This window comes from Bos indicus x Bos taurus, chromosome 5 (genome assembly GCF_003369695.1).
Source record: "Bos indicus x Bos taurus breed Angus x Brahman F1 hybrid chromosome 5, Bos_hybrid_MaternalHap_v2.0, whole genome shotgun sequence".
NCBI lineage: Eukaryota > Metazoa > Chordata > Mammalia > Artiodactyla > Bovidae > Bos > Bos indicus x Bos taurus.
The window spans coordinates 54,517,335-54,541,261 of record NC_040080.1 but is presented as its reverse complement, the minus strand read 5'-3'; the positions used below and the strand labels follow the sequence as shown (position 1 = coordinate 54,541,261).

General features: G+C 44.8%; 1 protein-coding gene across 1 annotated transcript in view; it reads left to right on the top strand.

The window, feature by feature from the left end:
- The first annotated feature begins 2,108 nt into the window (after nucleotides 1-2,108).
- DRAM1 (DNA damage regulated autophagy modulator 1) overlaps nucleotides 2,109-23,927 on the top strand; it is a 36,166-nt gene continuing 14,347 nt past the window's right edge. The window contains exons 1-3 of the mRNA XM_027541978.1: nucleotides 2,109-2,692; nucleotides 20,243-20,310; nucleotides 22,795-22,937. Coding sequence (XP_027397779.1) covers nucleotides 2,562-2,692; nucleotides 20,243-20,310; nucleotides 22,795-22,937 — 342 coding nt within the window. The 5' untranslated portion in view covers nucleotides 2,109-2,561. The remainder of the gene's footprint in view (nucleotides 2,693-20,242; nucleotides 20,311-22,794; nucleotides 22,938-23,927) is intronic.

Below are 23,927 nucleotides of genomic sequence, written 5' to 3'. Positions count from 1 at the left end.
AGTTCGATCGCTGGGTTGGGAAGATCCCTTGTAGGAAGACATGACGACCCACTCCAGTATTCTTGCCTGGAGAAGCCCCATGGACAGAGAAGCATGGTGGGCAACAGTCCATGGGGTTGAAAAGAGTCAGACATAACTGAGCAACTAAGCACAGCACAGTACAGCATGTTTGCAGAGTAGAAGAGAAACAGGAGGTGACAGGGAAGGGAAGGAAGGCCAGGGAAGAGAGTGGGTTTTCAGAACAGAGAAACCTAAGTAGAGACCTATAACGGATTACTAAGGATGCCAGCTTTTGTAATATTTTCTTAAAAGAAACTAATTAAAAGCTTCTGCTTTATTGGATTTGTGGTCACTCCTCCCACAGCCTCAATGATCTCCTGAAATACAAGTCTGTCCATGTTCCTACTCCCCTCACTGCTGCTGCTGCTAAGTTGCTTCAGTCGTGTCCGACTCAGTGCGACCCCATAGACGGCAGCCCACCAGGCTCCCCCGTCCCTGGGATTCTCCAGGCAAGAATACTGGAGTGGGTTGCCATTTCCTTCTCCAATGCATGAAAGTGAAAAGTGAAAGTGAAGTTGCTCAGTTGCGTCCAACTCTTCGGGATCCCATGGACTGCAGCCTTCGAGGCTCCTCCGTCCATGGGATTCTCCAGGCAAGAGTACTGGAGTGGGGTGCCATCACCTTCTCCAACTCCCCTCACTATCAAAACCAAAATCAAAACCAAATAAGATTCTTAGTAGGGCTCAGGTGCTGCAGCCTCTTTGCTGACCTCTCCACTGTCCACCTTACAGTAGTGTGTTTTCTTGTCTGTCTTTATTTTAATGGTTCATTTATTTATTTGGTAGTTCTGCTTACCAGGTGGCACAGTGGTAAAGAATCACCTGCCAATGTGAGAGAGGTAGGTTCGATCCCTGAGGAAGATCCCAGGAAGACGAAATGACGACCTCCTCCAGTATTTTTGCCTGGAAAATTCCATGGACAGAGGAGCCTGGCGGGCTACAGTCCAAAGGGCTGAAAAGAGAGATGACTGAACGATTAAGCACACACACTGCGTGTGAAATCTCAATCCCCCACCAGGGATTGAACCCAGTGACTTCTGCAGTGGAAGAGTGTAGTCCTAACCACTGGATTACCAGGGAGTTCCTCTTGCATGCTTTTCCAGTTCCAGAAAACCAGGTAGTTTGCAATCTATGCATTTTCTCCTGCTGTCTCCTTGAATTACAAATGCTAGTCTCCCCTCTTTGCGTGAAGAGCAATCGCTTAAAAAACTGTAATATCTGTCAGGAAAAGGTCCTTGGTTCTTCATCTGAGCAGCAGCACCTGCCTCTCAACTCTATGCATATCTTACTTATTTTTTTTTAAAGATTATCATTTTTGTTTGATATTCCATACAATGTATTTTATTTTGATATGTCAGTCGCCTAAACCCCATGAAACTATTTAAATCTTTGTATCCTGTCCCCTAGTAAGGTGTGACACCCAAGAAATGTTTACGTGTCTTAAAGGAACCCACGTTTGGTTACCAGTGACCCTGTGACGTCACATACCTTGGGCTCAGAATTCATAAACTGTATTTCAAAATCACCGTGCTTGCAAGCGCCTCCGGAGCACAAATCCCTTTCGCAGCGTTTGAAATGTACGAAGTCACTATTACCAGTCTTACGACATAGCTCCAAGCCTGGGCTAACCCTGATCTGTGAGAGAAACAGAAACTTAATTTCTAGGAAAGAAAAGTCCGCCTGGGGGTGGGAGGGACGAGGGAAGTAGAACTGTGGGCAGCACAGGCTCGGCCAGAGCTCAGTCCGGCCCCCTACCCTCACTCCCGCAACCCCCAGCCTCCACACGCTCCGGGTTTCCAGGTGGACACCGCCCAGGTGGGTGCCACATCCATGTCCCATGGCCTGGAGAACGTCACCCAACAGTTCTGCCCGGAGCCGTGCAGCCGGGCGGGACGCGGTAAATGTCACCACGCGGTGGTCACGCTCTCCCTGGGGACGCGCGGGCGGCGGGACCACGCAGAGGAAGCCGTCGGGGTTCGAGGCCCGGTACCCCGGAAACCCCGAGGGGAGGAGGAGGGGCGGGGAGGAGTTGATCCGTTTCTCCGGAGTTGCGCAAGGGGCAGGACGGCGCGGGTAGACTGGGACCGTCTGGGCGGGCATCCCCGCCGCGTCCCGCGCCGGGAGGCCGAACCAAAACCGAAAGGAGCCGGGTCCCCCGCAGCCCCGGCGTCGCGTCCGCGGGGAGGTCGCCGCGCGCCGGGCAAGTCGGCGAGGGCCGCCGCTTTGTGACTTCACTGGTTTCGCAACAAGCCCGGGCCGCCCGCGCCCCACCCACCCCCGGCCGCTGCCTCGCAGCCTGCCTCCTCGCTCCGCTCTCCGCGCCTCCCCTCCCTCCGGAGCCGGGCCTGCCCCGCCGTCGCGGAGCCTCGGGTCAGCCCGGCAGCCCGCGGCTGTTCACCGCACGTGCGCCGCCCCCGCCTCCCGGCAGCGCGGAGCAGCCCAGCGACCAGCCCCGCGGCCCGGCTCCGTGGAGCGCAGCGCCCTCCCGGCGGTGGCGGCGCGATGCTGTGCTTTCTCCGGGGAATGGCCTTCGTCCCCTTCCTGCTGGTGACCTGGTCGTCCGCTGCCTTCATCATTTCCTACGTGGTCGCCGTGCTCTCCGGGCACGTCAACCCCTTTCTCCCCTACATCAGGTGAGGAGCCGGCAGAGCGAGGCTGGACGCGGGGCACCGCGCGGGGAGCGCTGCTGATGCGAAGGGGAGGTGTCCAAACCCCACTGGGCGTCCTGCTGAAAGATCGGGTACCCACGTATAGAAGAGGGTGCCCCCGGTGGTCCCGGGATGGACTGGGAGACAGGGCGTGGGAGCTGAGCAGTTCCGATTTTACCCCGACACTGAACAGAGTGGCATCCTGAAAGGCTCAGGATAGACAGAAGAACTTGCAGACTGGGTACCGGGCAGACGTCTCTTGGGCGGTATTGAGACCAGAGTGGGTCCTGATGGATGGCACTTGCTGAGTGTGTAAGAGGTAAATCTAGTCGCCCAGTCGCGTCCGACTCTTTGCGACCCGCCTGGCTCCTCTGTCCATGGGATTCTCCAGGCAAGAATACCGGAGCGGGTTGCCATTCCCTTCTCCAGAGGATATTCCTGACCCAGGAATGGAACCCGCATCTCCCACATTGCAGGTAGAATCTTTACCATCTGAGCTACCAGGGAAGCCCTATGCTAAAGCAGCTCCTGGATTTCACTTCCGCTTCCCAACATCCTCGAGAAGCGGCTGTCTGGCTCCTCTTTCTTGCGAGAAAACTAAGTTTAAGCAGATGTTGAAATATCATCAGTGTGACACTGATGTCACAGCTGGGAAATTGGAAGCAGAACTCACACCCAGATTAATCCCTATGCCAGAAGCACCACCGTGCTTGGGTCTTTGAGAGCGGCTCTAAGTTTTTTGTATGGAGCTGCCCAAGATCCCTCTGGGTACTTGGTCTTCAGATTGTCAATGATTGGTGACATCTCAGGTCTTGTTGCCACAGTTTCATTTTTCATGAGTTTTTGCCTCTACCTACTTTTGGGGGTGGGGGCACACTGCTGGGATCTTAATTCCCTCACCAGGGATTGACTCATGCCCCATACATTAGAAGTCACAGTCTGAACCACTGGACCACAGCGGAAGTTTGGCCTCCACCTTTATTGAGAGTCACTTTATCAGTGCCCAGAACACATGTCTGGATTTCCTGTGGCTCCCAGCTCTGTGCCTTGCCCGTGTTAATGGCATTCCTTAAACGTCAGAAAGATCCATCCTTATTCTAGTGGTGTATCCATCCTGTCTTACCCCTCTGGATCTGTATTGATTGGTGAGGGGATTAGAAAGTTGGTGAAATCTAAGGTTACTGCTTAATTATTGTAGGAATTGTAGAGATTACAGAAATTGCAGGGCCTCTTCCTCTTGCAGCTGTTCTGCCTGGAGGGCAATGCTCTGTATAGTCTTTTTAGTAGGCGATGAAGGGGAAATGAAGGCGGAGCAAGTGAGGTCTAGAGTTTAAAGGTGCAAGGAAGCAAGCACAGAAGGATGCACAGAAGCCAGTCTGGAGTAACGGTGGTTTTGCCAACGCAAGATGACTTTCCCATCAGGCCTGCTGCCCCTGCAGAAACCTCGGCTTGGTTTCTCCTCAATAGTCTCTGTTCTCATTGTCTCACTTCTCTTGACTCTGAAGTGTGATAGATCCTCTTAGACTGGTGTAAAAAGAAAGAGTTCTTTCCCTGTAATGCTTTTCATTGAGAAAGTAGTAGCTTTGTTTGTAGGTCAGGGGCAGATAGTGAAACTGAAAGTCACTCAGTCGTGTCTGACTCTTTGTGACCCCATGGACTATATAGCCCATGGAATTCTCCAGGCCAGAATACTGGAGTGGGTAGCCTTTCTCTTCTCCAGGGCGTCTTCCCAATCCAGGGATCGAACCCAGGTCTCCTGCACTGCAGGCGGATTCTTTACCAAATGAGCTCTTAGGGAAGCTGGGGCAGATAGTATTTGTTACAAATTGGGTAGGTGATCAGAGGCAGCATTTGAGTCTTTGTAGGGGTTTCTGAGGGCTCCCCAGGTGGATCAGTGGTAAAAAATTCACCTGCCAACTCAGGAGATGCAGGAGACATGGGTTCAATCCCTGGGTTGGGCAGATCCCCTGGAGGAGGAAATGGCAGCCCACTCCAGTATTCTTGCCTGGGAAATCCCATCGACAGAGGAGCCTGGCTGGCTACAGTCCATGGCATTGCAAAGAGTCAAACATGACTGAGCAACTGAGCATATGAGCACAAGAGTCTGATCTGGTGGTGATTACTACCACATCCAGGTGAGATATTAGATGTGCAGAAAAGGGGAAGCAGCTGACAGGACCAACCTGTTGTGAGATGATTAAATCACAAGATGTTCCAAGGAAGAAATTTTAAATTTAGCAAGGAAAGAAAACTTTCAGGAGAAAGCAGAATTATAGAAGAAAAAGGTACAAGATTGTTCTCTTGTTGCCTGGAGTCTTCGGCCTACAAGCACGTGATTGCTTGCCTAAGTGTGCCTCGGGCCTTTAGGTTGTTTGCTCTTTATGCCTATAGGAGTGGCTGGAGCACTGGATTACCTCTGCCCCTCTTAGAAAACTTAAGTCTCTGAGGCCAGGGCAAGGGCAAGATCAGAAGGGCAAGGACAGGATGGGATTAACTCCAAATGTATCTGGTTGGCCTAGACCTTACCTAGGTGGTAAAGAAGTCACCTACCAATGCAGGAGACATAGGAGACAGGGTTCGATCCCTGGGTTGGGAAGATCCCCTGAAGAAGGAAATGGCAGCCCACTCCAGTATTCTTGCCTGGAAAATCCCATGGACAGAGGATCCTGGCAGGCTGCGGTCTATGGGGTTGCAAAGAGTCGGTCACGACTGAGCCTGCACAACAACTTAGTTGTCTAACTCATCTCTGCCCTCAAAGAAGCCTCCAATTCTTCCTTATCCTCATTCCCTCCACTTTTCTCCAGCCTCCTTGGCCTCCTTGGCCTCCTTCCTGGATCTTGAGCGTGTTAGGCACACATCTTCCTTCTGGCCTTTGCACTGGCTGTTGTCTACCAGAATGCTCTACCTCCAGATTATCACAGGCTTTCTTCCTTATCTCCTTCTTTGTTCGAATATTATCTCTGTGAGGCCTGCTCTGATGGCCCACAGGGCTCCTGATCCCCTGTCCTCAATCCAGTCTTGTTTACCACAGCATCTATTACCTTCTAACAAATGATGTGATTTGCTTATTTATCATGTTGATCCTGTAAGATCCATGAAGGCTCCCGATATTTGTTGAGTTTACTATTTCTTGGGTGTTCATCTGTGAGTCTTGTTTCTCTTCCCTCCAGGGTGGGGCAGAGTCCTTTACGGAAGGCTTGATAGGCCCTTGGTGGTGGGTCAGTGATTTGAACATATTTAGGGAGAAGGCAATGGCACCCCACTCCAGTATTCTTGCCTGGAAAATCCCATGGACGGAGGAGCCTGATAGGCTGCAGTCCATGGGGTCGCAAAGAGTCGAACACAACTGAGCAACTTCATTTTCGCTTTTCACTTTTCACTTTCATGCATTGGAGAAGGAGATAGCAACCCACTCCTGTATTCTTGCCTGGAGAATCCCAGGGACGGGGGAGCCTGGTGGGCTGCTGTCTATGGGGTCGCACAGAGTCGGACACGACTGAAGTGACTTAGCAGCAGCAGCAGCAGCAGCAGGGTAAGCACCCGATACTTTGGCCACTTGAGGCAAAGAGCCAACTCATTGGAAAAGACCCTGATGCTGGGAAAGATTAAGGGCAGGAGAAGAAGGGGATGACAGAGGACGAGATGGTTGATAGCATCACAGACTCAGTGAAGGTGAGTTTGAGCAAACTCCAGGAGATAGGGAAGGATAGGGAAGCCTGGCATGCTGCAGTCCATGGGGTCGTAAAGAGTCGGACATGATTTAGGGACTGAACGATGACCCTTTGATGTGAAGTCATTGTTCAGTCAATTTGATCTTCTGATGTTTTTAAACAACACTGAACACTTTAAATAAAAGCCATTGCATTTTACAATTTTACTTATCTTCCAGTTTCATTGAGATACAGTTAACATACAGTGGTGAGTAAGCTTAAGGTGTAGAGTATCATGATTTAACTTATGTACATCATGAAATGATCATCACAATAATTTTAGTGACTATCTATTATCTCATATGGATACAAAATAAAAGAAAAATATGTTTTTCCATGTGATGAAAACCCTTAAGATTTACTCTCTTAACATACAACAGTGTTCATTATATTACTCATGTTGTACTTTACTTCCTTATCTTACAGCTGGAAGTGTGTGCCTTTTGGCTTGTTGTTCAATTGCTCAGTAGTGTCCGACTCTTTGCAACCCCATGGGCTGCAGCACGCCAGGCTTCCCTTTTGGCTACCTTTGTGTTATTCCTCCCCCGACTCCCACCTCTGGAAACTTCAGATCTAATGTTTGTTTTGAAGTGTAATTGACCTATAACAGTTCCTTAGTTCCTGGTGTGCAACATAGCAATCTCTGTACGTTACGAAATGATCACCACTAGCCATTGTGTTTTAATTTTACTTATTTTCTTTTGGCTCTGCTGGGTCTTTGTTGCTGCCCTGGCTTTTCTCTGGTTGAGTTGAGCAGGGGCTACTTTTCATTGCAGTGTGCAGGCTTCTCCACGCAGTGGCTTCTTTTGTTGAGGAACACAGGTTCTAGGGCGTGCTGATTTTAGTAGTTTGCAGCACATGGGCTCAACAGTTGGAGTTCCCAGGCTCTAGAGCACAGGCTCCAGAGAAGGCAATGGCACCCTACTCCAGTACTCTTGCCTGGAAAATACCATGGACGGAGGAGCCTGGTGGGCTGCAGTCCATGGGGTCGCTAAGAGTCGGACACAACTGAATCGACTTCACTTTCACTTTCGTGCATTGGAGAAGGAAATGGCAACCCACTCCAGTGTTCTTGCCTGGAGAATCCTAGGGACGGCGGAGCCTGGTGGACTGCTGTCTATGGGGGTCGCACAGAGTCGGACAGGACTGAAGCGACTTAGCAGCAGCAGCAGCAGAGCACAGGCTCAGTAGTTGTGGTGCACGGGCTTCGTTGCTCCACAGCAGGTGGTATCTTACCAGATCAGGGATCAAACCCAAGTCTCCTTCATTGGCAGGCAGATTCTTTACCACTGAGCCACCAGGGAAGCCCTAGCTAATGCATTTTAAATAAGATCCAGAACTATGGAAGGACCTCTTCCAGTAAAATAATCAAATTCAGCTTTCTTATGAGACATTTTCTGATAACATTGTTATTCTTCAGTATATTGGACAAATGGAAATATACTCAACCTCATGAATGGAACAAAAATTAAAATCTACTGGATTGGCAGAAACCCAAATGTTTGATAACACATTCTACTGTCGAGACTTTGGGACAACAGGCTCCCATACATCGCTGGTGGGAATGTAAAATGATTCAGTCTCTGTGGAGGGATTTAGGCACTAGTTATCAAAATGACACAAATACAATATCTATATAGGATTAATAACGGCTTTTAATAACAAAGGGTTGGAAACAATACAAATGTCCATCAGTAGAGGACTGGCTAAATAAGTATGATTTACCTAAGAATACCTCAAACAAAAGCTCTCTACACAAAGAGTACGCTCTTTAAAATTTCCATTACATTGTTACATGGAAAAAAGCAAGACTCAGAACCAAATAGCTACCATGGTAAAGATGGTGAGGGAGAAATAATATACATTTGTATTAGCTTGCATGAAGAAAATAATAAAAGTAGTTTATCTATGTATGATTAAAGGAGGTGGCCATGATCACATGGTCATTGAGACCTTAGCAGATGGAAATAAAAGAGTGGGAATAAGACTTGCCTTGCCATACTTAAAAAAAAAATAATGTTTTAATTTTAAGATAACTGTCATTTTACATCCAGTTATAAAAAATATTAAAGATCCCATGTGTCTTTTTTTTTTTAATTGGAGGATAGTCGCTTACTATGTTGTGTTAGTTTCTGCATTCGATAATGTGAGTCAGCCATAAGGATACATATATACCTTCCCTCGTGAGCCTCCCTCCCTTCACGCCCCCTACCCCTTGTAGGTCATCCTCATGTATCTTTTTTTCCCAGTTTCTCCCAAAGGTAACATCTTCTAAACTTGGCATACCTTTTTAGATGAATTTATTTTTTAGCCAAATGAATGTTTCCTATCAGAAAATTAAATTAGAAGCATGGGGATTAAAACAGTCACCAAATTCAACAAGTAGTTTCTGTACTGCGTGCGTGCTAAGTCTCTTCGGTTGTGTCCGACTCTGTGACCCTATGGACTGTAGCCCGCCAGGCTCCTCTGTCCATGGAATTCTCCTGGCAAGTGGAGAATTGGAGTGGGTTGCTGTTTCCTCCTCCAGGGAATCTTCTCAACACAGGCATACCTCTCCTGCATTGGCAGGCAGGTTCTTTACCACTAGCGCCACCTGAGAAGCCCATTAATGCTGGGATGTGAAAACCAAAGACAAATAAAAGTCAACCTCAAAGAATTTGTTTAGATTTGCAAGGCCACACCCATATTCTTAAGTACAATCGTGCTTAATTTGTTATAGTTTCTTATATTTCTTCTCCTACCAAATCCCTCAGGCTATTTTCAGTCACCTTTATCCCAGCTGATAAGCCTTTCTCTTTTTATACCTTCTGCTTTGGCCTGTATCTCCTACTTCCAGAATATTCTGTGGCCCTTTAGTTTTAAATTTTTGCCAATTCTGTATCCTGATTGCTTTTTATTAGCCTAGTCTCACGTTTTGTGCAAGTACTGTTTGCTGGGTGGCTTGTGTGTATGTGTTAGTCACTCAGTCATGTCCAACTCTTTGCAACCCCATGGACTGTAGCCCACCAGGCTCCTCTGTCCATGGGATTCTCCAGACAAGGATACTGGAGTGGGTTGCCATTCCCTTCTCCAGGGGATCTTCCCAACCCAGGCATTGAACCTGGGTCTCCTGCACTGCAGGCAGATTCTTCACCACTATGCCACCTGGGTGGCTTGTGGTGAAAGGTTGTTGCTGACCCACGAAAAGATGCCAGGATTCTTGGCCACCGGAGGAGAAGAATTCAATCCGGGGCCAGAGACAAGGCTTGATTGCTCAGAGCTTTTGTGTAATCAAGTTTTATTAGAGTATAAAGGAGATAGAGAAAGCTTCTGACATAGGCATCAGAAAGGGGCAGAAAGAGTACCTCCCTGCTAGTCTTCAGCTGGATGTTATATAGTCACTAGCAGTCTGTTAATGAATGAAAGGAATGTCTTAAAACTCAGAATGGCACCAGGCCCCTCACCCATAAGATGCATTTTGGGATAATCTTGACGGAAGATTCATCCCAGGCTGTGAAACCATTGACTTGAATCTTGTAGAAGGGCAGATTACCATACAAATAGTTTCATTTACACAGATTAGGGGAACAAATTCTGAGTTTAACATAATGGTTTGTTGAGTAGGTTCTGAGCCATTTGGCGGCAACCACAACGGACTTGAAGGCAGAGTCTAGGGTAAATGCATAGTACATTAGCATAGCTTAAGACAAACATTTCCATAAGAAAAATGCATTGCTGAACTCAAGGTTTGAGAATAATTAACTTCAGGTGAAACCAGGTGTCATTATGGCAGCTCAGTATTTTAAGAGAAACCTTTTAAATTTGTATAGAGAAGGGGAAAAAATATCACTAGTTTGTTTCCTCCTACCGCTTAAGCGAGATAAAAATGTCTGACACTTGCAGCCTATTTCCTCTGTTTGGAGATCCCTAACCTTCCTGCCTGTTACCCTCTCAGTGGTCTTTGGCTATTCCCATTGTTCCTCCTCATGACCACACACCCTGCCTAGTGAGTGGTGGCAGAAAACTGGGATCACCGAGGATTAAGCCAAAAGGGAGGCCAAATCACATAGTGAACAACATAAAAGAGGTTGGGTCTTTAACTCCAAAACTGGATCTAAAAATTATCCTTATTTAGTTAATAATCACAAAATTTAGGTTTTATATATATAATCATAACTATGTGCTAATACTTATAAGGAACAAAATCCATTTCTAATGGATAAACCAGAATGAAAAGATAAAGCTCCTACAGGAGCAAAAGATAAAGTTCCTGTAATAAATAGATGGGGAAACAATGGAAACCATGACAGACTTTATTTTTGGGGGCTCCAAAATCACTGCAGATGGTGACTGCAGCCATAGAATTAAAAGACACTTGCTCCTTGGAAGAAAAGCTATGACAAACCTAGACAGCATATTAAAAAGCAGAGACATTACTTTGCCAATAAAGTCAACTGAAACACGTAGTAGGTGATTAGTATATACTGTGTGATTGCTAAGATCATTTTCAGCGGAAGGGTCTGTATTATTAGTCTTCTCAGCCTCTCTTCAACTGTTAGCTCATTCTGCCAGGGTTCATTGTTCATTAAGTTTGATTGTGATTCCGGTTGTTCTCCAAGATCATTTCTGTTGACTTCATGAAAGTTTCCGTATTTTACACCCTCACTTTGTAGTGCTATTTGTGAGTATTTACAAGTATTTAACTTGAGAGTCCCTTGGACTGCAAGGAGATCCAACCAGTCCATTCTGAAGGAGATCAGCCCTGGGATTTCTTTGGAAGGAATGATGCTAAAGCTGAAACTCCAGTACTTTGGCCATCTCATGCGAAGAGTTGACTCATTGGAAAAGACTCTGATGCTGGGAGGGATTGGGGGCAGGAGGAGAAGGGGACGACAGAGGATGAGATGGCTAGATGGCATCACTGACTCGATGGGTGTGAGTCTGAGTGAACTCCAGGAGTTGGTGATGGACAGGGAGGCCTGGCGTGCTGTGATTCATGGGGTCACAAAGAGTCGGGCACGACTGAGCGACTGAACTGAACTGAACTGAACAACACTTGATAATCATACTGAGAGGGAACATAGTGTGCTAAGTAAGGGAACAACTTTGGAGTAGATACCTTTGATTTGAATACAGCTCTGCCATGTACACCAGCTGTGGGAGTTTGGACAATTCATTTGACTTTCTTTGCTTCTCTGTGGGTTAATAATAGCACCTGCCTGATGCATGAACATGTGAACTCACTTAGAACTCATCAGTGCCCTGGTCAAGAACATAAGTTCTCTGTTAGTGTTTGCTATTAGTAATATCAAGGGATCAATCCACGTTGGTCTGGATAGATGCCAGTGTTAAGTGGGAAAAGACATTTGGTTGAGGTGAGGGCTAATTTTATAACCGCTTAGTTTGTGAATATAGTAGTAGCTTTCTTAACCAACCTCAACTTAATCAACTTGCTCTCCTAACTGATAAACTCATTCTCTGAAAAATGCAGTGATGGAAGCTGGGGGTCCCTGGAAACCTCCCAGCAGTGGCCTCTCTCAGGGCTGCTCGCTCTCTTCTCTCATCTATTTCTTTGTCCACCTGTCAAATGCCAGCTGTGTTGGTTCCCAAATGAGTTTATGCCAGATGTATTTTCTCTACTGTGATTGTGTGATTTAAAATCAGTGTACAGGAACTGTTGGGCTGCGAATGCAAAAAGATAGTTGTCATTTCTAAGGGAACTCAGTTGAATGCTTCGGAAAGATTCCAAAGAGACAAGTTGTCAAAAATTGCAGTCCATTTAGTAGTGTTTATGACAAGTGTAAAGATGTACAGAACCTGATGAAAAACTAGAAGGATTCAGTACTGCAACTGCTTCAGAAGTGTTTTTAAGATTTCCCTTCACTGTAAAGGCACTGAAACTGGAAATGAGATCATCCACAGTACATGTGGTGTGTATGCCAGGAGGACACATAGTGGACTCAGTAACACACGTTACAGCCTTGGTCAGCGTCAGTACACAGGCAGATGAATGTATGGACAGTTGTATATTTGTGGTGTGTACATATTCATATAATTTTTATTTATTGTTTTTAGTTGAAATATAGTTGATTTACAATGTTTTGTTAGTTTCAGTTGCATAGCAAAGTGATTCAGTTATGTATATACATATTCTTTTTCAAATTCTTTTCCATTATAGGTTATTACAAGATACTGAATATAGTTCCCTGGGCTATACAATAGATCCTTGTTATATATCTATTTTATATATATATATTAGTGTGTGTGTTCATCCCAAACTCCTGATTTACTCCCCACCCCACTCCCGCCATATTCACGTAGTTTTTGATGGCTTCCTGCTTAAACCAGGTTTTTTGATTATTGTGGTTTAGTCACTAAGTCGTGTCTGACTCTTGTGATCCCATGGACTGTGTGTAGCCTGCCAGGCTCCTCTATCCATGGGATTCTCCAGGCAAGAATACTGGAGTGGGTTGCCATTTCCTTTTCCAGGGGATCTTCCCAACCCAGGAATCGAACTCAGGTCTCCTGCATTGCAAGTAGATGACTGAGCTACGAGGGAAGTCCCAAGTTTTTGATTCTTAACTACAGTGAATTTCAGGCAATGGTGACTTTTGCTTCCTTGTTCAGCTGCAACAATGGGACTTGAGATAATAAATAATAGGATAATGAGGTCTCTGTGTATACAGTCAGAGAAGGAAATGGCAACCCACTCCAGTATTCTTGCCTAGAGAGTCCTGTGGACAGAGGAGCTTGGTGGGCTGCTGTCCATAGGGTCACATAGAGTCGGACACGACTGAAGGGACTTAGCATGCATGCATGCATTGGAGAAGGAAATGGCAACCCACTCCAGTATTTTTGCCTGGAGAATCCCAGGGATGGAGGAGCCTGGTGGGCTGCCGTCCATGGGGTCACACAGAGTTGGACACGACTGAAGCGACTTAGCAGCGGCAGCAGCAGCAGCAGCTGTGTATATAGTCACATATTCTGACATTACTTAATGACATTTCAGTCTTTACAGTGCAATAAGGAAATCAAAGATCCTAAACTTCCACAGCTCGTAGTGTTGTTTGCCTTCTGAGTTAACTATCAGTTCAGTTCAGTCACTCAGTCATGTCCGACTCTTTGTGACCCCATGAATTGCAGCATGCCAGGCCTCCCTGTTCATCACCAACTCCCAGAGTTCACTCAAATTCACGTCCATCGAGTTGGTGATGCCATCCAGCCATCTCATCCTCTGTCGTCCCCTTCTCCTCCTGCCCCCAATCCCTCCCAGCATCAGAGGCTTTTCCAATGAGTCGGTTCTTCACATGAGGTGGCCAAAGTACTGGAGTTTCAGCTTTAGCATCACTCCTTCCAAAGAACACCCAGGACTGATCTCCTTTAGAATGGACTGGTTGGATCTCCTTGCAGTCCAAGGGCCTCTCAAGAGTCTTCTCCAACACCACAGTTCAAAAGCATCAATTCTTCGGCACTCAGCTTTCTTCACAGTCCAACTCTCACATCCATACATGACCACTGGAAAAACTATAGCCTTGACTAGACGGACCTTTGTTAGCAAAGTAATGTCTCTGCTTTTCAATATGCTATCTAGGTTGGTCATAACTTTCCTTCCAAGAGTAAGCGTCTTTTAATTTCATGGCTGCAATCACCATCTGCAGTGATTTTGGAGCCCAAAAAAATAAAGTCTGACACTGTTTCCACTGTTTCCCCATCTATTTCCCAAGAATGGGACCAGATGCCATGATCTTCGTTTTTTGAATGTTGAGCTTTAAGCCAACTTTTTCACTCTCCTCTTTTACTTTCATCAAGAGGCTTTTTAGTTCCTCTTCACTTTCTGCCATAAGGGTGGTGTCATCTGCATATCTGAGGTTATTGATATTTCTCCTGGCAATCTTGATTCCAGCTTGTGCTTCTTCCAGCCCAGAGTTTCTCATGATGTACTCTGCATATAAGTTAAATAAGCAGGGTGATAATATACAGCCTCGACATACTCCTTTTCTTATTTGGACCCAGTCTGTTGTTCCATGTCCAGTTCTAACTGTTGCTTCCTGATCTGCATATAGGTTTCTCAAGAGGCTGGTCAGGTGGTCTGGTATTCTCATCTCTTTCAGAATTTTCCACAGTTTATTGTGATCCACACAGCCAAAGGCTTTGGCATAGTCAATAAAGCAGAAATAGATGTTTTTCTGGAACTCTCTTGCTTTGTCGATTATCCAGCGGATGTTGGCAATTTGATCTCTGGTTCCTCTGCCTTTTCTAAAACCAGCTTGAACATCAGGAATTTCACGGTTCACGTGTTGCTGAAGCCTGGCTTGGAGAATTTTGAGCATTACTTTACTAGCCTGTGAGATGAGTGCAATTGTGTGGTAGTTTGAGCATTCTTTGGCATTGCCTTTCTTTGGGATTGGAGTGAAAACTGACCTTTTCCAGTCCTGTGGCCACTGCTGAGTTTTCCAAATTTGCTGGCATATTGAGTGCAGCACTTTCTCAGCATCATCTTTCAGGATTTGGAATAGCTCAACTGGAATTCCATCACCTCCACTAGCTTTGTTCGTAGTGATGCTTTCTAAGGCCCACTTGACTTCACATTCCAGGATGTCTGGCTCTAGGTGAGTGATCACACCATCATGGTTATCTGGGTCATGAAGATCTTTTTTGTACAGTTCTTCTGTGTATTTTTGCCACCTCTTCTTAATATCTTCTGTTTCTGTTAGGTCTATACCATTTCTGTCCTTTATCGAGCCCATCTTTGCATGAAATGTTCCCTTGGTATCTCTAATTTTCTTGAAGAGATCTCTAGTCTTTCCCATTCTGTTGTTTTCCTCTATTTCTTTGCACTGATCGCTGAGGAACGCTTTCTTATCTCTTCTTGCTATTCTTTGGAACTCTGCATTCACATGCTTATATCTTTCCTTTTCTCCTTTGCTTTTCGCTTCTCTTCTTTTCACAGCTATTTGTAAGGCCTTCCCAGACAGCCATTTTGCTTTTTTGCATTTCTTTTCTATGGGGATGGTCTTGATCCATGTCTCCTGTACAATGTCACGAACCTCCGTCCGTAGTTCATCAGGCACTTTATCAGATCTTGTCCCTTAAATCTATTTCTCACTTCCACTGTATAATCATAAGGGGTTTGATTTAGGTCATACCTGAATGGTCTAGTGGTTTTCCCTACTTTCTTCAATTTAAGTCTGAATTTGGCAATAAGGAGTTCATGATCTGAGCCACAGTCATCTCCCGGTCTTGTTTTTCTTGACTGTATAGAGCTTCTCCATCTTTGGCTGCAAAGAATATAATCAATCTGATTTCGGTGTTGACCATCTGGTGATGTCCATGTGTAGAGTCTTCTCTTGTGTTGTTGGAAGAGGGTGTTTGCTATGACCAGTAGTTCTCTTGGCAAAACTCTATTAGTCTTTGCCCTGTTTCTTTCCGTATTCCAAGGCCAAATTTGCCTATTACTCCAGGTGTTTCTTGACTTCCTACTTTTGCATTCCAGTCCCCTATAATGAAAAGAACATCTTTTTTGGGTGTTAGTTCTAAAAGGTCTTGTAGGTCTTCATAGAACCATTCGGCTTCAGCTTCTTCAACATTACTGGTTGGGGCATAGACTTGGATTACTGTGATATTGAATTGTTTGCCTTGGCAACAAACAGAAATCATTCTGTTGTTTTTGAGATTGCATCCAAGTACTGCATTTTGGACTCTTTTGTTGACCATGATGGCTACTCCATTTCTTCTAAGGGATTCCTGCCTGCGGTAGTAGATATAATGGTCATCTGAGTTAAATTCACCCATTCCAGTCCATTTTAGTTCGCTGATTCCTAGAATGTCGATGTTCACTCTTGCCATCTCTTGTTTGACCACTTCCAATTTGCCTTGATTCATGGACCTGACATTCCAGGTTCCTATGCAATATTGCTCTTTACAGCATCGGACCTTGCTTCTATCCCCAGTCACATCCACAACTGGGTATTGTTTTTGCTTTGGCTCCAACCCTTCATTCTTTCTGGAGTTATTTCTCCACTGATCTCCAGTAGCATATTGGGCACCTACTGACCTGGGGAGTTCCTCTTTCAGTATCCTATCATTTTGCCTTTTCATACTGTTCATGGGGTTCTCAAGGCACGAATACTGAAGTGGTTTGCCATTCCCTTCTCCAGTGGACCACATTCTCTCTGAGCCCCAGGGAAACCAAATTCCACAAAACAGTTCCAGAAAGTGCTTAAGGCTAACTTTACCATTGAAGCAGAACTTTGAGTCTTTACAACTATTTATTACCTTTGCTATTTTTATTCCTCTTCCCTGATAACAGTTGTTTGTTCTTTTGTTAAGATCCTTATTGCTGAGACTTGTTCACGGGCAAGCATTGTGTCCAGGCTTGATCACAAAGCGGCTTAGGCCTAAAGTGGTTTCTCTTGTGTCAAATAGCTACATCTGGTTCACTTCCTCCAGGGCCCCCACCCTATCTGCTTTCAAGGACAGGATGCTTTGGGAGCTGTCTTCCTCAGAGCTTGATAGTAGCCGGATCATACCACATCAATTTTCAGAGCAGCTCCAGTCTTGTTTTTGACTCGTATTTACCCCAAGTTGGTCCACACTTTATCAAGGTTGACATCTGGGCAGAAGCTCTGATTCCTCTCTTAGGTGGATTCCATTCATTCCAACTTTCCCAAAGTAAGCTGGGTGATATTCGTCAAGGCTGATTGTGTGGTAATGAATGCCATCCTATTACCCAGACCTCCCGGTCCTTCTGATGTTTGATGATGTACTGTGGCCGTGACTCACATGGACCCTAAGTTTCTGGGTCTTCCTCGTCAGGATGGCATGTCAGTGGCTGAGATGAAAGAGGGAGCCTTCTGTTTGTTCTAACAAGAGTAGGCAACCACTACGATCCTTAAAGGGTTTCCGAGGTGATACAGTCAGAGAAGGCAATGGCAACCCACTCCAGTATTCTTGCCTGGAAAATCCCATGGACGGAGGAGCCTGGTAAGCTGCAGTCCAGGGGGTCGCAAAGAGTCAGACACGACTGAGTGACTTCACTTTCACTTTTCACTTTCATGCATTGGAGAAGGAAATGGCAACCCACTCCAGTGTTCTTGCCTGGAGAATCCCAGGGACAGCAGAGCCTGGTGGGCTGCCGTCTATGGGGTCGCGCAGAGTTGGACACGACTGAAGCGATTTAGCAGCAGCAGCAGCAGCAGGTGATACAGTGATTAAGAATCTGCCTACCAGTGCAGGAGACACCGGAGACTAGGCTCAATCTCTGGATCGGGAAGATCTCCTGGAGGAGAAAGTGGCAACCCACCCAATCCAGTATTCTTGCCTGGAAAATTCCATGGACAGAGGAGCCTGGCAGGCTACAGTCCATGGGGTCGCAGAGTTGGACATGACTGAGCACATATATACACTATCCTTAAAAGTTCTTAGAAGTGGCCACTTTTTTTTTTTTGGTCCCCCACCCCCCGGGTGGCTTGCAGGATCTTAGTTCCCTGACTATGGATTAAACACAGGCCCAAAGCAATGAAAGCTTAGAATCCTAACCACTGGACCGCCAGGGAATTCCCAGATTCTGCCTGTATGGTTTAAAATGTACAGATAAGCAAGAATAAAATATCATACTGAAATCCTGAGCTTTCGAATGGCATGTTTGATGTCATGTGGACTGCACACCTGGGCCCTTGAAATATGTCCTGGTTTGCTCTCCCTGGATGGATGGTCCCCAAGTCTGGTCATCTTCTCATCTCCTGTTGGGGCACCTTTGTCCCGCCTTCTGCCTACTCCCTTACGTGGCAGATTCCTCTCAGACCTGTGACAACAAGTACTCTTGCATGAGTCACTGGGTAGCTGCTTTTCTATACTCTGAGGGCAAGAAAAGAAGGCTTCTTTCCCCGGTGTGAATTACTCTTCTGGCAAAGTGCTGCCCAAGGGCACGCATGTGCTGTCTCCACTTCTCCCCATCACTGGTTCCCGTCCCCTCCTCACCCACTCAGAGCCTTGTAGTGCTCAGAAGGGCGTCCTGCACATCGGGCAGCCTTCTCCATGTCAAACATCCCTTTAGTGAGAAAACGAATTATTAGTAGGAAAATAGTGATGTTAACTCTTATAGTTACAAGGGACACTGAGGTTTGTTTGTTTGTTTTTTAATATTTGCTGTGCCAGGTTTTAGTTATGGCACGCAGGGTCTTCTCTCCATTGTGGCAGGCAGGGTCTAATTCCCTGACCAGAGCTGGAACCTAGGCCCCCTGCGTCGGGAGCGCAGAGTCTTAGCCACTGGACCACCAGGGAAGTCCAAGTGTGACTGAAATGGAAGTAATTGGGACCAGAGGCATTTGTGGGAAGGGGGAACATTAACCTCTTCATACTCTTCAACTATTAAATGTTCACAAAGCTCAAAGGCTCCTGCTTCCTGCACATATAGGGCACTTCACTTTGAAGTGCATCTTTTCAACTCGATCCATTTTTCAGTACTTAAATTTCAGAGCTGTTTTAAAATGTGGAAACATTCAACACGGGTCTGAGCTGTTTTATGTTGGGAACGCTTTTGCTGTCACTTTGAAATGCTGCTTTATGTGAGCAGCTTGAGAACATAAAAATGTAAACCTTGGCGTGAATGAATAGAAACCAGCACATGCCAAATGCTGCTTTCCAGCTTTAATTCCTTGATAGACTACATTTGAAAAATGTCTCTTAGAAGCTATTTTTTTGTTAAAATAATTTGTCATCACGAGTATGCCCTTGATATCTTATTTTTCCATAAAGCACTGATAAGCCTCAATAATATTTATTGTTCAGCCTTCCATCGTCTTTTCAGCAATGTAAATTTTTATGCATAAATTGTCATGTTAAAAATTAAAATGATGTGTTTATGTATATTTAATATTCAAATAGTAGATTTTTCAAACGTGATTTTTGGCCTTTTTCTCCTCCCCGGAACAGTCAGTACCTCAACAGGTATGAACACACACACGCACACATATACACACACAAAAAATGAACACATGCATCTGAGTTTTCAGGTGGAATCATCTGGGAACCACCACCACCATTCACTTTAAGTATTTCCTCACATAGCATTGTCACTTATACTTCCAAACAAACAAATGTACAAACAAACTCATAGAAAAAGGGACCAGAAAAAGGAAACAGACTCATAGAAAAAGTGGTTCTCAGATAAATGAGTACCAGAGATGTAATGTACAACATGGATAATATAATTAACACTGTTTTATGTTACTTGGGCTTCCCTTGTGGCTCAGCTGGTAAAGAATCTGCCTGCAATGTGGGAGACCTGGGTTCAATCCCTGGGTTGGGAAGATCCCTTGGAGGAGGGAAAGGCTACCCGCTCCAGTATTCTGGCCTGGAGAATTCCATGGACTGTATAGTCCATGGGGACACAAAGAGTCGGACATGACTGAGCGACTTTCACTTTCACTTTCACTGTGTTACATATGAAAGTTAAGAAAGTAGATCCTAAGAGTTCTCATCATAGGGAAAAAATTTTCTTTTTAAAAAAAGTTGTATCTCTATGAGATGATAGATGTTCATTCATAAAACTTCCTGTGGTGATCATTTCATGGTGTCTAAGTCAGATCATTATGCTGTACACCTTAAACGTATACAGTGCTGTTTTAAAATTGTATCTCAATAAAACTGGGGAAGAAAAGTGGATTTTTTAATTTTTCAGAGCCCACATGAAAATACTTTGGAACAAAATCAGATCAAATCTTTGGAATTCAAAGTGGCCGAACACATGGAAGGAACACAATATAATGCCTGCCAATTACGTGCCTGCCCAGGGGGCTGAACTGAATTCCTTTTTACTAATTTGGACATGCCTTCTCTTTCTCAGTGACACAGGAACAACACCTCCAGAGAGTGGCATTTTTGGATTTATGATAAACTTCTCTGCATTTCTTGGTAAGTACACAATGAAGTGAAGTGAAGTGAAGTCGCTCAGTCGTGTCTGACTCTTTGCGACCCCACGGACTGTAGCCTACCAGGCTCCTCCGTCCATGGGATTTTCCAGGCAAGAATACTGGAGTGGGTTGCCATTTCCTTCTCCAGGAGATGTTCCCGATCCAGGGTTTGAACCCAGGTCTCCTGCAGTGTAGGCAGACACTTTAAGGCAGAGTCATTAAGTACACAATGATTATTATAAGTAAATTAAAAACTCCCAATCTCAGGTGAAGTAAAATGTTATAGTTTATGTATCATTTTTTATTGTTACTTTTTAACAGGCATTATTTTTTAAAAAACGTTTTATTTTGTATTAGGGTATTGCCGATTAACAAACAGTGTTGTGATAGTTTTAAGTGAACAACAAAGGGGCTCAGCCATACATATACATGTATCCATTCTCCCCCAAACTCCCCTCCCATCCAGGCTGCCACATAACACTGAGTGGAGTTCCCTGTGCTATACAGTAGATCCTTGTTGGTTACCCATTTTAAATGTAGCAGTGTGTACATGGCCATTCCAAATTCCCTAATTATTCCTTCCCCATTCCTTCTCCCTGGCAACTATAACCTCTTCTGGAAATCTGTGAGTGTGTTTCTAACAGACATTACTTCTTAGAACACTTGTAGATTCATGGAAAAATTGAGCAAAATGTAGAGATTCCCCAGGTATGTCTTACTCCCTTGCACTCCTCCTGGTTGCTTTCTCCATTAACAACATCTCCCCATCAGTGTGGCTTTTTGCTTCGAGGCAAGGCAGAATCTGACATGAATATCTTTGTTTAAAATGCTCTCTGATAAATGATTAGCTTTTAGTCTGCTTTTAAAGATTCAGTAAAAAATGTGGCTGTCATACACTATTGAATACATAGAAATCTACTTTATCCTGACACATGCATAATATCCATCTCATGGACATATGATAATTTATAATTCAATCCCCTTTTGTTATATTTTAGGCTATTTTTTATTTTGTAATTTACATTGCTAAAGTGAATGTATTTGAAATATATCTGTGCATATCATGTGGAGTTTTTCTGTAAGCAAAATTTGCTGAGTTAAAAGGAATAGTACCCTCTCACACCATTCACAAAAGCCAGTGGCAAGTAAAGAACTAAACATGAAGAACAAAACCGTAAGAGGATTTGGATGTAATTGTAGGAAAATATTTTCAAAACCTTAAGATGGAAAAGCTTATCTAAGCTTACACAAAACCCAGAAGCTAAATAGGGAAGAACTGACAGATTTGGGTAGATAAAAAATTAAAACTTCTAAGTGATGAAAGATACACAAAGTTAAAGACAAACAACAGACCAGAAGAAAATTTGTAATGTTTATAGAAGACAATAGACTAATGTACTTAATGTATATAAAAACAACTACAAATTAAAAATGAACTCAAGAGAAAAATAAAAAAAAGATAAGCATGCAATTTTCAGAAGAACTGCAAAGGATTAGTGAACATACTAAAGGTTTCTCAGTCTCATGGACAATCAAAGAAACGCAAATTAAACCAACAGGTTGCCATTTTTCATTTGTTAGACTGGCAGTAATTAAAAGGACAAGGGCATGCAATAATTGCTTTCAGACGCTTCTATGGGAGTATAAATTGCCTCAGTCTTGGAGCAATTGGGAGGTACTTCTTGGCATTTTAATTGAGCATAGTTTTTTTTGACCCAGGAATACTACTTCGAGGAATTCGTCTTTCAGAAACACTGAAAGTGTGCCAAAGACATCTATAAAGGATGTTCATTGAGCATTGCTTGTAATGGGAAAAGTACATAATGTAGAAATCTATCATTAGGAGAAAGATGAGATAAGTATGGCATTCACTGTACATCATGATGAGGTATATAGACCTATTTGTACTGACATTGGCAGGATTGCTATGGTACATTTTTTATTTTAATTTGTTTATTTTTGACTACACGGGGACTTCATTACTTCATGCGGGATTTCTCTAGTTCCCGAGATCGGGGAGCTACACTCCAGATGCAGTGCTCGGGTTCTCAATGTGGTGGCTTCTCTTACTGTGGAGCACGGGCTCCAGGGCGCATGGGCTTCAGCAGTTGCCGCGTGTGGGCTCAGAACTTGTGGCTCACGGGCTTAGTTGCCCCGTGGCATATGGGATCTTCCCAGACCAAGGATCAAACCCTCATCCCCTGCATCAGCAGATGGATTCTTAATCACTGGGCCACGAGGGAAGTCGGGTGTGTGTGTGTGTGTGAAAGAGAGAGAGAGAGAGTCCAAGTCTGAGTCTGATGGAAGAAAGAAAGAAGGTGAGCAAGGGCAGGGGTGAGGGTGTGGGAAGACTGTTGCAATCAGGAGACTGATTACAATCTTGATTACAACCAATACAATCTTGGTAAAAACCATGCAAAACTGTTCATGTCTTTTTCCTTCTAAAATATCACTAAAAATTCATCACAGTCTGTTTCTTTTTCAGGGGCAGCCACAATGTACACAAGGTATAAAATAGTAGAGAAGCAAAATCAAACCAGCTATTTCAGCACTCCTGTTTTTAACTTGGTGTCCTTGGTTCTCGGATTGGTGGGATGCATCGGAATGGGCATTGTAGCCAATTTCCAGGTACGACCTGAAGTCTTTTCAGTTATTGGGGGTGATGGAGTTTATGTATCTGGAAAGAAAAGTGAAAGTGTTAGTCGCCCAGTCTGTCCAACTCTTTGTAACCCCATGGACTGTAGCCCCCCAGGTTCCTCTGTCCATGGTATTCTCCAGGCAAGAATACTGGAGTGGGTCGGCATTCCCTTCTCCAGGGATATGTATCTGGAGGGAAGAAGCAAGAACAGCAGAGGCACACTTGTGCCAAGAGATCTCTCAAACAGTTGATGAGTATATGAAAATTGGGATAGTTTGCTTTTTAGAAACAAACTGTTTTTTGTTTTTTGTTTTTTTAGATTTATTTATTTAGGCTGTGCTGTCTTCGTTGCTTCCCGGGCCTTTCTCTAGTTGAGGCAAGCGGGGCTACTCTTCATTGCAGTGGCTTCTCTCCTCTGTAGTTGTGGCTCCGTAGTTGTGGCATACAGGCTTAGTTGCTCCGTGGCATGTGGGATCTTCCTGAATCAGGGATCGAACCTGTGTCTCCTGTATCGGCAGGCGGATTCTTTACCACTGAGCCCACGGGAGAGCCCAGAAACAAATCTTTATCATTTGAAAGTCAAGTCTTGGGAGAAATGGGATGCATGTATGTATGACTGTGAAAAGGAGCATGCTTCAGCCCCTGCTGTGGGCTCTGGATGGCTCTGAGCTCTTCCTGAGGTGGTTTAATGTGCTGGGAGAGCTTCTTCAGTCATTGTAATCGTTTCATTAACAATGTGAACATATTTCTGCATGTGAGCATGTGTATATTTACTGATGCTACTGTTTGAACCTCTGGTGTTCAAAGAGAAACGTGTGATCTCTTCCTTTCACAGATGAGGACCTAGGTACATGGAGGCGAAAGAACCTGCTCAGGGTTACTCAGCTAATCAGTTGCAGGGCTGACATATGTCCTTATTGGAGCATATTAACTTATATGACGACTACTGAAGAGTCTGCTTGATCTGTTCTTACTGTGTC